At 37.4% G+C, this 15,386-nt stretch overlaps 2 protein-coding genes across 5 annotated transcripts; one reads left to right on the plus strand and one right to left on the minus strand.

The window, feature by feature from the left end:
- Positions 1–2,555: 2,555 nt before the first annotated feature.
- Positions 2,556–9,414, plus strand: AO (L-aspartate oxidase). 4 transcript variants are annotated; one of them, XM_010244720.3, is made up of 9 exons: positions 2,556–3,039; positions 3,132–3,221; positions 4,037–4,180; positions 4,393–4,747; positions 5,430–5,672; positions 5,865–5,921; positions 6,077–6,157; positions 7,560–7,621; positions 8,010–9,169. In XM_010244720.3, the coding sequence occupies exons 3-9, from the start codon at positions 4,047–4,049 to the stop codon at positions 9,022–9,024; spliced, it is 1,947 nt and encodes a 648-aa protein (XP_010243022.1). In that variant the 5' UTR covers positions 2,556–3,039; positions 3,132–3,221; positions 4,037–4,046; the 3' UTR covers positions 9,025–9,169. The 4 variants fall into 4 exon arrangements, with proteins under 4 accessions (XP_010243022.1, XP_010243021.1, XP_088760186.1 ...); XM_088904060.1 differs by lacking the exons at positions 2,556–3,039; positions 3,132–3,221 and adding exons at positions 3,292–3,905; positions 9,177–9,414 and having other exon boundaries at positions 8,010–9,057; XM_010244719.3 differs by lacking the exon at positions 3,132–3,221 and having other exon boundaries at positions 2,558–3,039.
- A 3,029-nt stretch (positions 9,415–12,443) lies between these two features.
- LOC104587205 (putative pentatricopeptide repeat-containing protein At3g01580) lies at positions 12,444–15,110 on the minus strand. Its single transcript, XM_088904058.1, has 2 exons — positions 14,897–15,110; positions 12,444–14,803 (listed from the first exon to the last, which is right to left on the minus strand). Exons 1-2 carry the CDS (start codon positions 15,077–15,079, stop codon positions 12,473–12,475), a joined length of 2,514 nt encoding a protein of 837 aa, XP_088760184.1. The 5' UTR covers positions 15,080–15,110; the 3' UTR covers positions 12,444–12,472.
- Positions 15,111–15,386: the final 276 nt, after the last annotated feature.

Genomic DNA, 15,386 nt, shown 5'->3' on the forward strand with positions numbered 1-15,386 from the left:
TTAATGGTAAGGGAGGTTTTAGACAATTGTTAGAAAACTTGAGGGTACTTTAAAATAATATGTAAACAATAGGGGTATAGTTAGTCAATTTTCTAAACCTTAGGGGTAGTTTAAAATTTGCATTTAATTTTGGTAATAAAAATTATTAATTGATATTTTCATTTACATTGTTTTTTGACAATTGTTAAATATTAATTTGGAAAATTATGGAGGAATTTTAACTATATTTATAATTTTTAGAACTTTTCAAATAGTGTAATATTGGAAAACATTGAATTCAATTTTTTAATAATTTCCACCATTAATTATTGGTAATTTACATTGTTTTTTGATAATTATTAAATTATAAAATTATTACAGAATTTTAACATTGATAATTTATATTTGGTAATTATTAATAATTTCCATAGGTACTGGTAATTTACATCGGTTTTGGCATTTATTGGGAAATTTTAATTTAGTGATTTTCATAAACTAATTTCCATGGTTTTGGTAATCTAATTTAGTGAAATTTAATTTAAAAAAATACTAATTTATTGAATTTTGTTTATATTTTTCAGTAATTAATTATTCATAGATTCAATTTTTTTTTTGGGAAATTAATTTCTTCATATCAATAAAATTTGAAATAGTTACTCATGTCAATTCAGAAATTTATTCATAAACATTTGAAAAGTAATTTGTTCATATCAATGTTTTTACTAAGGATTTTTTAAGGTATTCAAGTTTTCTTTTTCTTTTTCTTTTTATTTTTTAATTTTATGTTGTGCAAACAACAATAAATAGAGATTCTTTAATAATCTAGTTTTAAATATCCCATGCCGAAGTGTCAATTGGTTGGTTGGTTGTAGTAGCAACTTAGAATCCAATCCAACTCACACTAGGGTTGAGGGATGATCCCCTCCATAGTGTAGCCCCATGTAGTAACAATTTTTAGCCGGAGAAGTATGGATACATCCGATGCAGAATTCTGAATTCTAATTCCAACCCCCCTACTAATAGCCCTCTTCCTCCCTATAAACCACATCCTGCCCATGAATTTGGCATCAATTCATGGTCAGGATGCATTCCCTCTGTATTATGGGGCTATAAAATTCTGATCTGGGCTGATTGGTCATTCTCCCATTTTTAAGCTTTCCATGAAATTTGACATTTAGAAAAAAAAATTGACGTTTTTCAAATGATGAATTAATAATATTAATAAACTTTATGATTAATAATTCCCTACTTTATGAATTAATAATTCATAAAGTAGGTAATTATTTAAAAATAAAAATTGATTTAATCTATTAAATTAAATAACAAATCTAAAATAAACTAACCTAAGTACTTCTTCCACCAAAAAAGGGTTCTAGGTCATTCACTAGTATGAGAACAAAGATGAGCCTCAACTGCCTAATTGGTACCTTTCAAAAAAAAAAAAAAAAAACTGCCTAATTGGAATCCCCTCAACTGTCAAGGGGTCCCCTTTCACGCACACAAGATGCCTGGGGCACACAAGATCCCTTTCACTTCTCACTTTTCGTCCGATTCACGGAATCACGCCCGCGGCGAAGAAGAAGCAATTTGTGGCACAAAAAGTGCGACCGTGAATCAAATCTTGCACTATAGAAAAGAAAACATGGGGTCATGGCGTTTTTGGTTTTCCGTCGTTGCACTTGACATGCGCCGAGTGTGATCGATAGCCAAAAGTTGCAGTATTTATATCCATAAATTTTATTTGAGTTCCACTACGATGCCGAAAAGGCACCATTCATACCTGAAAATTTTAATGGCCATCGATTGCCCAAATCCCTTCCTGTATCATGACTTTTGGATATAGGTAAAATTCATATGTGGGTTTTGATTGGTCAAAACTCTTCCTATAACATATATTTTCCACATCATAGATTTTCCCATATACATTTAATACTTCAATTGAAACAAAACCCATGAAGGAAAAGTGTTACAAGGCACGCCACTCATCGTTAAATTGAGCTGCCAAAACGGATCGAATGGCTGGCTATAGTCACAGCTTCTATGAGATGAGGTTTTAAAAATTAAACCATTAACATTTGTTCTCTGGGAGAGGTTTTCAGGTGAACCAATGGGTAGAAGAGAAGTATGGACATAACTTGATTCCAATTGCGATTTCACAACTGAAACAACAAAACAACTAATCAGTAAAACAATCAAAAGTTCAAAACCTATCTCATTACAGTGCCCGGACTTGGAGAAAAAAAAAAAAAGCTTCTCTCACTTTCACATAATTTTGGGCCCCCTTATGATGACGGGACGATAATGGAATGGTTGAAGAAGATAGAGAAGTCGACTAATATTAACCATTCATTTTGGAGGCCTTTAATGATCGGCCCACTTGACGATTACGTCTCAACAATAAATAGAAAAAGGAAAAATTTGACCAGTCATCCAATTTGCTGGCACGGCGCCATTATACAAAGTGGCTCGTCAATGGAGGGTCCATCTCTAACGAATACCAGATTAGATTTTCATTTTCCTATTCATTTTTGTTTAATTAGTAATAGTGGGAAGAGAAAGATTCTCCTCTTGGGTGGTTGATGCAATGATCTATGCTATATAGAGAGGTCTGCTGGAGTTGAATTATGCAATTAGAATGTGGAGAATCACACTATCAATTCTTACTTGGTTTTAGTTATTCACGACTTGTGGAGCTCGTTATTGTCCGGCTTACAGACAAGAAAGGAAAAAGATTTTAGTAAATAATCATTCTTGGTGATACAATGAGAAAAAAATAGGAAAACGCAAGGCCCACAAAAGCATGGTACGAACTTCAAGGATGCTTCTTACGCAAAGCTGCAGGAAAGAAAGTCAGCTGTGGCGCCTCGGAATTGTATTAATAGGATTCTTCTTTCCATTTCATGTAGTGGAACTTGGAACAACACGAGCTCGTTTATTGGCTGCCTCCATTCATGTGTTCTGTCCTCTCAGGCACGGCCAATACCAGGTTTAGATACGTCGTGGTGGATGTTTTTTAATATATAGGAGTACGAAGGGCAACGAAAACCAGAGAAAAAGACTGTAAATCTCGATACCCTGTTGCTTGTTTTAGTGTTTAAGTTGTGTAGCCTCGTTTATTGGTTGTCTCCCATTCATGTTTTTCGTCCTCTCAGGGACGGCTAAGACCAGGTTTAGATACGTTGTGGTGGATGTATTTTAATCTATAGGAGTACGAAGGGCAACGAATACCAGAAAAAAAGACTGTAAATCTCGATACCCTGTTGTTTGTTTTAATGTTTAAGTTGTTTCCGGATCTAGGTCGTCTTGGTTTTCGTTCAGATCTTTTTCTTTCCCGGTTTTAGTTGCAAATACCCAAATACCTTGTCTGTGTGATGACCTGAATTATATGTTTGGTTATTAGGTATCATTGTCTCTGTTTTTGACTGCTTTTATTCAGATTTCCAGAAGATTTTTAATCTGCTTTTGTTATGCTTTCAATACATAATGAACGTCTTGGCAGAAACGCGAAATCTTTTTTCTTCTTATATTGGTTTTAGTTGTGATTCTCCTCATTGGGTGATGCTGAGTTTTACGTTGAGTTTGTTAATGTGTTTATCCCTGCTTTGGTTTCTTAAAATCATTCTTTGGCAACTGGGCGGGTAGATTATGTCCTATTCGGATTTCCCTTTTGGAATCCATTGGATTCAGTGGGATAGTTTGGTTTACCGAAAATAAGAAAAAGAAATCCAACATACCTCATGCTCTTGCTTGTTTGGCACGCTTATCGTGTGGGGAAACGGAGACGTTTATATGGATTTTTTGGTGTTTATTTTCCTTGATAGAATGTTTAGCGAACTTCGAAATTATTGTTGATGTGCTGTGGAATCCATTGGATTCAATGAGTGTATGGGCTCTTTTGTCAGCCACCAATCCTCTACCTTGAATTTGTAAATATTCTCTGGGTTGTAATTTGCAAATTTCTTTTAAGTAACTGAGGTTCATGAAATCCATAAGACATATAACAATATATTGAAGTTTATCTCTGCCCTCATCTTACTTAATATTGTTATCTTAACAGAAAGATTGCAATGGCGACTGGTCTGGTGACTGGAAATGGGCACTTGCATTTTCCAGCGAAATTATGCAAAGAACAAGGTTGTAGGCAAGCTCCTTGGGTATCTAATGTTACTTTGAGGAGGTGTCTACAGAAAGAGTTCCCCAGGTGCTTATTAGATGAGGATCTTTATTTTACAAGCAGCTGTACATCTTCTGTCAAAGCTAATCACATTTTTGTTATCAACTTGCATATCAAAAACAAATTTCGTCATGCTTATGCTCTAATTTAAGGCTATGCTTCTGCTTGTTACTCACTTCTCAATTTTTCTTATGTTATATGTTCTAATTTAAGGCTATGCTCTTGCTTGTTTGTACCAGATCATCTGGAGTATCGAAGATGTTGCAGGTCCAAGGATATGACTTTTCCCTAGCTCTTTTGAATAAGAATGGGAATTCCCACAGAACTGTTACTGTATCATGCTTGAACGATGGTACCACCAAGTATTTTGACTTTGTTGTCATTGGCAGTGGAGTTGCTGGTCTTCGTTATGCTCTTGAAGTTTCAAAACATGGGTCTGTTGCATTGATTACAAAGGCTGAGCCTCATGAAAGCAACACAAACTATGCACAAGGTGGTGTCAGTGCTGTTTTGTGCCCCTTGGATTCTGTAGAGAATCATATGCGTGATACAATAGTAGCAGGGGCTTATTTATGTGATGAGGAGACTGTTAGGGTAAGCTCCTTCACTGGCCACCATTTTCATGAACTTCATATTGATCAGTTAATAAAATTATTTGTTTCTCCACTATCACAATTTACATTCTTTTTGCCCTTGCTCTTGGATGTCGTTCTTAACTAATGGCTCACCTTCATTCATGTCCTTTATAAAATTGCAATCTGTTTAATTTTGTCCTAGTCTGACTAATTAAACCATTGGAATGAAAAGCATCCCTCTATAGTTTTGAACATGAATCACTAAAAAATTAGAATCTTCTTGACTGCTTTGGATTGCAGATATTTTAATCTTTAATTGCATTTTTGATCTTGATTCCATGGCAATGACACCAAAATTCTGGAAAGATTACTTGTAAGAAACAATTTCACACAGATCAAGTTTGCAAATTGGATTTACATCTTTCTGGAGATTTTCTTTTAAAATATTAAAGCATAATTCTTCAAGAAGTTGCAGTCATATGTTCTAATGAGGATTGACAATCTGAGTTTTTTTTTGGAAAAGAGGCTGGATATTCATATAGCTTTCTTAAGGTGTTTCGGGGCTTAATAATTCTTACATTATGTTACCATGTCGGTTTCTGATCCACATGCATCTGTTTTATGAAAATTTAAGTGTTTCTAATTTACTTTTTGGCTCTTGTGGCATTATTCAAGCCTAAAATTTAGTTATTTTTGTGCAGGTGGTTTGCACAGAAGGTCCTGACAGGGTTAGGGAGCTGATTGCTATTGGTGCATCATTTGATCATGGAGATGACGGGAACTTGCATCTAGCAAGGGAAGGAGGACACTCTCATCACAGGATTGTTCATGCTGCTGATATGACTGGAAGGGAGATTGAGAGGGCATTATTGAAAGCAGTAGTTGATGACCCTAACATCTTTATGTTCGATAACCATTTTGCTATAGATTTGCTAACAACTCAGGTTACATTCCCATGAATTTGCTTTATTTCTTTCCTTCTCATAATTGCATTGCATGTAGTGTAGAGATTTGATAGTTTTTATGAGTTAACTTCACAAGAAGAAATTGAGCATCCCAGATGGATGGTCCATCAACTTTATAATGATATAATGGACCTAACACTTAAGAGTTGAGATACATTGATGGTTTTGCAGGATGGTTTAGAAACATATTGCCATGGTGTTGACACTCTAAATGTAAAGACACAAGAGGTACAATAAAATGGTTTTTTGTTAGAGTTCTTGCTCTCTTGTCTATTACCTTTTCTTTTTATTTTGTTAAATTGATTTATCGCATTCCCCTGCAGTACCTGTTAACCATATGTTATATTTTCTTCATCTTACTTTTGACTGCTTACATTTTACAGGTTATGCGATTTATCTCTAAAGTTACTTTACTTGCATCAGGTGGAGCGGGGCACATCTATCCCACAACTACTAATCCACTGGTATTCTCTAGCTTCTCGGTTTCTCCTCGAACTATAATCTCCTTTTGTATTTTCTGAGAAAATGGAACTCTTTGAACTTTCTTGCCAATGAAGCTTGTGACTGGAAAGAAAACCTCACATTTGGTCTGTAAGGGAGCTAGCACAGGTCTATAGAAGGATTTGGTACAAAGACTTGTATGGTCTCCACCAAATCAGAATCAACTAGAGGCTGCTTGGTACTGAAAGGGCGCCTTTTTTTTGTTTATTTATATTCTTAGTGGCAAGGCTCGGTGGTTTTCCTTGGGTTCAGCCCCTCCCCTCTCATATGATGTGCTCCATTTTTTAAATAATTAATAAAACATGGGTTGAGGGAGGAAGGTCCATAAGAGGCTGTCTCCACAACCTCTGGAGGCAGGGTGGGCAAGTGGGCATGGATGTTTCAATGAACTGGTTGTAACCTGGCAAAGGAGGGCAGTGTATTGATCAAGAAAATGAACCTGGCAAAGGAGGTCCATAGGGTGGTCTGAAGTCTATCTCCTAGCATTTCATTTAAAATCAAGAAGAGAATGGTTTCTTATTTGATCCTGTAGATAGTAAGAACGTCCGTAGTAGTATTTGGAGTTTGGTAATGTCCATTCTACCTACTGGCTCTTTGGTTCTTCCCAGTGGACTACTGTCTAATGGTGAAGCAAAAGTAATGCTCCCTAAACTTTCTTTATTAATTAATCACTCAAGAGTTTGTCTGGTTCTTCTTGCCACAATCATTTTTATGGGCTTTAATTTATAGAATCAACATTAGTAAAAACACATTTACAAGCTTTTATCTCCCCAAGCACCAGAAGTATAGAAAATTGAAGAAATTTCTCCAAGCTTTTCAAAATTTGATGATAGTTGAGAATGTAATCTGGTTTTCTTAACTACGAATCATTCAATAAAGATAACAACTTTTGAGTCTTTGATCTGTTAATATGCAGAAGTCCAGCTGTGTATGCAGTTAATGTTGTAAATGTGTATTTTCATACTTTAAGTACTGTTAACACATTAGTATCTCTTCATAAAATATAAATACACTCAACGACAAATAGATACGGTATTTTCCTCTTCTGACGTCTAAAGAATAAAACGGAAAAGGAGAAAACAAGAATATAAACATTCTGTCTTCTGTATGGACCACTGTATATATTTCCCACATAGTTATTTTATGTTGAATAAAGCATAACTCCTTGTGGTTTTATATTATTTCTGTTATGATTGACCTTTTAACTATTGTTATCTGTACACAAACTCTATCAGACAATTCAATATTGTGGAGTTTAAAGATAGATGCTCCTCTGTGTCTGTGTAATGCAATAAAAGGAAATAATGTTTATGATGCTTATGTGTATTTTCCCACCTTTAAATGATCATGCATATGGTTGCGCAGGTAGCCACTGGAGATGGTGTTGCTATGGCCCATCGAGCTCAAGCTGTGATCTCCAACATGGAGTAAGTAAATTAGCATCTGGTTGTTTAATCATTCTCTGTCTAGCTTATTCCTTAAAATACTGTATGTGTTTATAGTGGCCACAATGTAGTAACTCTAAGGATAATTTATCTACTTCCTGAGTAGGCCGTATTGATGGATGAGTTGACCCAATCTTATAACCATAACTACTCAAAATTGATTTTCTCTATTGTGATGCATCAGATAAAGAGTGAGTTCTAGCCTGGCATGCATACTAGATATGCTAGTGTGGTGTTAGTAGAACTTTCAATGTACCTGCCTAGAGTTTCTTTCTTTCTTTTTTTTTCATTTTTTTTTTTTGAGTTAAACTGATTCTATTCATCTTGAACACGGGCCACTGTGATGACTCCATTATGCCCTGTTTCTCAGGTTTGTGCAGTTCCATCCAACTGCTTTAGCTGATGAAGGGCTTCCAATAAAGGCAACTAAGAGTCGTGAAAATGCATTTCTTATCACAGAAGCTGTTAGAGGGGATGGAGGTATCCTCTATAATCTAGACATGGAAAGGTTCATGCCCCTATATGATGAGAGAGCAGAACTTGCTCCCAGAGATGTGGTTGCAAGAGGTATTGACGATCAACTTAAAAAACGGAATGAGAAGTATGTGCTACTTGATATTAGTCACAAACCAAAAGATGAGATTCTTTCCCACTTTCCCAATATAGCTGCTGAATGCCTCCGGTTTGGGCTGGATATAACTTGTGAACCAATCCCAGTTGTCCCTGCTGCTCATTACATGTGTGGAGGAGTACGTGCTGGGCTCCATGGAGAGACAAATGTGCATGGCCTGTTTGTGGCTGGTGAGGTCGCTTGCACAGGGTTGCATGGTGCAAATCGATTAGCCAGCAATTCATTATTAGAGGCACTTGTGTTTGCACAACGTGCTGTGCACCCTTCAATAGATCACATGAGCAACTCAAGCTTTGACATCCATGCTTTGGATTCATGGTCCCATCCAGTTGTGCCCACGCCACTGGGAGATGATGTAATGGAAAATATAATACGTAGGACAAAAGAAGTGAGGAAAAAGCTGCAGTTGATCATGTGGGAGTATGTGGGAATTGTGCGGTCAACCAGCCGGTTGAAGTTGGCAGAGTGGAGGATTGGGGAGCTAGAGGCAGAGTGGGAAGAATATCTATTTCGGCAAGGGTGGGAGCCAAGAATGGTGGGACTCGAGGCATGTGAGATGAGGAACCTCTTCTGTTGTGCAAATCTGGTCGTGAGTAGTGCACTTGCTAGGCATGAAAGTCGTGGTCTTCACTTCATGGTAGATTTCCCACATGTGGATCAGAGCAAAAGGAGTCCCACAATTATCTTCCCCAGTTCTCCTGTGAAGGGTACATGGAGCTCTCAGCAAGTCCAGAAGCAATACCTGAGTGCATGACCAACAATACAAAGCAATTGTCTTATTTTTCAAGTATGTTCATCATTCCTGACAAGATTTCTATTTTAAAACCTCATGTATGAAGCAAATTGAAAATTATGCTCATTGAATGAAAAAGCCTTACAGGAACGGGTCTTACTTTTTATGAACAGATCTTTGAGGAAGGTGCATTAGATGAGGAACTCATTCAAATAGAGAAAAGTTCCATTGACATTTAATGATTCAATTTTGTCCTTTGTGTAAATTGTTGGCTACATTTGGTATTGTACTTTGGCTGCACTCATAACATGTGCATTCATATAAGCCAGTATATGATAATGTGAATAATAAGCTAGAGTGAACTGGAAACTGAACTGGTTGCAATAGAATAGCTGGTACAGCACCACTTATCAGATTATTATGGCATAGCATGATGGAATTTCCAGGGCATACAAAGTAGGGTTTGTTTCTGGCAATATAGGTTGCTCACTCTCGGTCAGCTCCTCAAACAACATGCAAAAGTTTTCAACAATCTTAGAGAGATGCATTCAGATCCTTCAGTATGCGAAAGAAGCATAAGAGTTACTTGTTGGCCGAGTTTGGTGTAATATTAACATTCCGAAGAGTGTACTTTCTAATCTCCTTTCAAAACTCTGTTTTTCTACATAGGAAGGGCAAGAATTATTCAAACAGGGTCCAACGCCTCTTTCCTGGGCATAAAATCCATTTTCGCAGTCATGGATTCTGTCACGTAGGTATTTTAACTTGCAGGGTCATGGCTTCCATCGTCCAAGGTATTTTATCTGAGAAATACTTGTAAGATGGGTTAGAGGCAGCTAAACTCCCTTAACCAAGGCACGGCTAATATTCTCCCCCCCTCCCCCCATTCTTCTTCTTCTTCTTCTTTGATAATAAACATTCACTAACTATCAAGTATCAACAAAAAGACTGGGCATTCCAAACTTCTCCATCGAAGGCAACTCAGCAAACACCATAAAATGGTTAGGAAAACAGGAGGCTGGACCATGGAGACTAAGTCACTTCCTAGCAGAGGCAAGGGATCTATTGGCTTCTAAGAACGAACCTCTGTACTGGATTCCAAGGGATTTAAATGCCACCGCAGATGGATTAGCAAAATTAGGTACTATTCTGAAGACATTGTATTGTGACAAATTTCCACCTGTAATTTTTAGGGGCCTGACCCCCGTTTTGTACTCTTACACCTTGTGTACCCCCTATTTCTTTTAATGAAATCTGTTAACTTCCTTAAAAAGAAAGAAAACAAAAACAAAAAGACAGTTTACATAGTGTTCAAACCACAAGCCAGGGTGGTGGGAGTATTCCACTAGCAGGAGACTTGTACTAACAACCAGCTGACATCTTCCAAAAAAAGGTTTTAGTTAAAATCTATAAAGCTCAGCTTGGAAGGAATACAAATACAAATATATAGAGTGCAAAACCTTGTATTTTGTATTATTTTGAATGTATTTGCACTCTACATATTTGTAGTTGTACTCCTTCCAAACTGAGCTTAAAATGACAAATTATTAAAACATCCTATTTCCTTAATCATCTTGTTACCTTTAGGTAGTCTTTTGTTCCTCGGAGAACAAGTGAAAGGAAATTTTACCTTGGAGGATGGATAGAGAAAGTGAAGCATGAGGCAAGAATTACAGCGATGAACCTGGGTATCTATGGTCTTCTAAGGCAAGAATTAAGGACCTAACGTTTGACATTTTTTTTGGCACAAAATGACCATTCATATTGTTGAACTCTGAGCTAGGCGCCTGCATTCCTCAACTAAAGAGAGACACTTCCATGGGAACATGAAGATACAAGTCCGAGGAATCTCCCCGGAGAGTTGAATTTTATAGTTTTTCTTGACGCAGCGGGCAGAGCTCTTACCTGCTGGTGCTAATTTTTCCTCGTATAAAAAAAGGGACCATTCATAGACTTGAGCCCACATTCTTTGAGAAAATTTTGGCTAAATTCGCCAGCCTGTCTGTCAACAGGACTCTCACTGCTAAGTGTCAGTACTGGATGCATGGTTGGGTGAACTAACCAACCTGTTATGAGGGGGAAGCCCCGGGCTGTTGAACGTGGATAGTCAGTTTCTTGCATTCACAGTTTCACACACCTGGAGAAGTTAACGAGGAAATGCAGCCTTGAAGAGTAGTCACAGGGCTGGAGGAAGCACGAAGTGGATGGAGATTTATTTATTTTTCAGAAACAATGTGGATTTGTTAAAGATATATCAAGGTTCACCAAAATTAAAGAAAACAAAACCAAATTTTCAGAATGAGTAGGACGGATTTATCTTTTTAAATCTTGGTCCTCGATTAGTCAATTAATTGGAAAGTGATTGCCATTGGAAAGGTATTAACAAATCAGGTATTGCCATTGGAAAGGTATTAACAAATCTTGGTCCTCGATTAGTCGATTAGTCAAGCAGAAGATTTGCCGTCAAAATGCTAAAGGTCTTATTCTGAACAATCTCTGAGAGTAGTACTTGTTTTAGTAAAAGTGTCATACAATACAAGACATCTACAAGAATTTCTTATCTACAATTCTAGAACACTTACTGACAGTGGCTCAAGTTATACGAGTGTGAAAACGTCACCAACAATTGGCTCAAATTGCAGACATGATTAAACCAGATTCACTTGCTCAATCCACCACATTCCTTGAATCCCATGAATCAACAAATAAAAAACTTCAGATTTCTCTGCGCCATCACCATTAGTGCCTCCAATTTCACACAAATGGAAATCAGGTAGCGAGCTACAAAGATTATCAACATTCCATAAGGTTTTATATTGTATGTTCTTTTTCCTCCTGCAGAAACTAGTATCCAATTTATTCATTCATTTTAAGTGTCAGAACGCCTTTCTGATTGTTACTTGCCTTTACCCAGAATCTACTTTTTGTCTTGGTATCATGAAAAGGGAAGACCTTGGATTTCTAGTTTTATCTATCAGGGTTCCCCAACATATAAGGGAAGACCTTCAGAACTTAACTTTACCACTTATATTTTTGGGATGATATAACCTCCACAAGCAAGTAACCAACTGAAAGGATTATTTCCCATCCATTTGTCTGCACAATGCCCATAGCTCCTTTTCCTTTCCAAAAGGTTTTAAAGTGCCGGGCAGAACTGATTCAAAATAATAATTGGAATCAAACCTCCTCAAATTTAGTTTCCAAACAATCCAGAGTTGACCCAGGGTTTGAACTTCCATGCACCAGATACCTCACATCCGGGTTAGTTACAAGAACCCATGAAACTGGGACGTAAAGTAGAAATATCATCTTCCTCAGTGTCTTGCAAGCAGGAAGGCATTCCCACACAGCAAAAGATCATTAACATTGAAGTTCCTGGACAATCCAAAATGTGGGTAATCACATATTGGTGGTAATATGCACCTAAATCCCACGTTTCCTTTTCTAAGACTCCTAAATATTTAGGGATTTAAATAATGTCTTCATTAACTCCATCATATCCACTGCCTAGTGGTTGTGCCTGAGGAATGTATCCAGCTCTTTTAATCTCTACTGTTAAATTTCCAAGTGTAACATATATATCTTCTGATTGATGATGTGATTGATCATTGGCTATAAATATATGAATTTTATTATTAACTTCAATCCAGCTACAACCAGGCCTCTTTTTAAGTCCCATATCTTTCATGTTGGCTCTAATACTGGTAACATTGTCCAACTTCCCAAAGCCTTCATATATATTAGAGAGAAGAACGTGGTATCCTACACTGTTAGAGTTGAGAGCAAACAAATGCTTAGCAACTTCTTCAGCCAGCTCTTCATTGCCATGGATCTTGCAAGATGCAAGCAGTGACCCCCAAATGCGATCATCAGGCCAGCAAGGCATGTCCATGATCAGACTGTATGCCTGTTCTAGATGTCCAGCTCGGCCGAGTAGATCTACCATGCAAGTGTATTGTTCAAGTTCAGGCCTGATATTGTAGTCCTCAACCATGTTCTTAAAAAGTTCTTGCCCCTTATTAACTCTCCCAGTATGGCTACATGCAGAAAGAATAGCTGTAAAAGTTGCACGGTCTGGCTTCACACCGGCTGCTTTCATCTGATCAAACAAAGCAAGCATGTCATCTATCCGGCCATGCACCCCAAGGCCAGATATCATTGAATTCCATGATATTTCATTCCTTTCAGACATTTTCTTGAATATATGCCAGGCACTGGTTATGTCTCCACACCTGGAATAAGTGGCTATTAGGGAATTGCTAACGAGGACATTATGGTCAATTCTGTTTCTAATAAGATATGAATGGATTTGTTTGCAAAAGATCAGTACTGATAAACGGGCAGAAACTGTTAGGATATATGAAATTGTTACAGTATTGGGTCTGATGCATTCATATTGCATATCACGAAATGCCTTTATGGCTTCATCCGTGCGATCCTTCTGAACAAAACCAGATATTAAAGCATTCCATGAGATCACATCCCTTGTGGGTAATCTAACCAGTATTTTTTGAGCAGATTCGAGATCTGAGCACTTTGCATACATATCTGTAAGTGCACTGCCAACAAAAACATTGGAATTGTATCCCATTTTTACTGCCAACCCATGGATCTTCAATCCTTCACGCTTAAGAGTCAGGGATGAACATGCACGGAGAACAGAGAGAACAATAGCAGGATCTGCTAAACCACCTTCTAATCTGAACTTGGCAAACAAATCCAATGCCTTTTCTGGATAACCATTTTGAACACAACCGCCAATCATGGCACCCCAAATAACAAAATTTCGATGGACAGATCTATGGAATATTTTTAGTCCAGCTTCAATATCACCGCATTTACAGTACATGTCTAGCAGTGCCGTCTCAACTCTTGTGTCATCCGCCAGTCCAAATCTGAAAATGTAGCTATGGATTTGCCTTCCTATTTTTGAATCCGATAGTTGAGAACACATTACTAGAATGGCCACCATTGTTGAAGAATCTGGTTCTATCCCCAGTATCAATATATCGTGAAACAACCTCAATGCCTTTAGCGAATACCGACTGTAAACATAACCGAGAACCATCACATTCCAAAGAAGAGCATTTCCCTTCAGTGACTCCCTCCTGATAACGCTCTCAAAAATATGCTCGGCATTTTTTATGTTCCCACATTTTGTGTACATGCCAATCAACCTATTAACCAGAGAAGGATCAAGATCCAACCCATTTTTAATGAGAAAAGCATGAATTTCTTGTCCGTGGATTACAAACCCACATGAAGTGCATGAGGAAAGAGCTGAAAGACAAGCTACTCTACTAGGTTTGTCACCAAATTCCTGCATCATTCGGCGAAACATTTCTAGCGACTGCTTTGGCTGCAATGACTGATCGAAACCAGATATCATAGTATTCCAAGAGACAAAATCTCGGTCCGGTATATTCTCAAACAGATTAAGTGCATCTTCAGCCGCCCCACATTTCCAGTACAAGGCTAAAAGTGAATTGGCGACGTGTATATCAACCAAAGCTCCGAGTTTTAAAACATACCCATGAATTTGCCTCCCCTTTCTCAAATCAAAAAGCTCACCAAAAGCCTTAATCAAACATGGAAAACAGGACATTTCTTCTACAGGGAGGCCGTTATTCAGGATTTGAAGATAAACCACAATTGCATCCTCGAATAATTCGTTCGCCGTAGACTCTCTAATCATCTTATTAGCCAAAGATATATCGAGTACCGATTGATTCTTCAGGAAGAAGAGTCTAGAAGCTGATTCCTGAGGACGGGTATCATCGGCTTCTATGGGACTAAGGTTCTGCAACGTTAAGTTGCAAAGGACTGACGATAATTTTCTTTCCGTAATAAATGTGTAGAAACGAGAAGTGTTGTTTTGTGAGTTGGAGCATACCTTAAGGCGCCCACTGAGTTGGTGGTGTTTGATGATAAGAAAAGATGGCTGAAACGCCACTGAATTTGGCGAAAGAGTTGAAACCACCACCATTTTCTTTCTGTTTGGTGATAAGTCTTTTCTTTTCTCCGCCCCCCTCAGTTTGTTCCATCCAAAACTTGAAGATTCAAACTTTTCCTCCATCCATGACTAAACACGGTGTAAACTATAAACATGCAGCTGCAACTCGAACAGGCGACAGCGCTGGGATATAGCTAAGTAGGGGTGTAAACGATCGAATTCGAATTGGATCGGCCACTATCCGAATTCGAATCCGGTTAGAAAATCCGATATCCGAATTCGATATCCAACGGATATTGAAAATTAATATCCGAATTCGAATTCGATTAAATATTCGAATTTGATTAATTAATAAATATAAAAATTAATATTTTATTGATATAAAGTATATAAATATATAAATTATATAAAATATTTTATATATTGTATA

This window comes from Nelumbo nucifera, chromosome 4, assembly GCF_055504915.1.
Source record: "Nelumbo nucifera cultivar China Antique chromosome 4, China Antique-T2T, whole genome shotgun sequence".
NCBI classification, from domain to species: domain Eukaryota; kingdom Viridiplantae; phylum Streptophyta; class Magnoliopsida; order Proteales; family Nelumbonaceae; genus Nelumbo; species Nelumbo nucifera.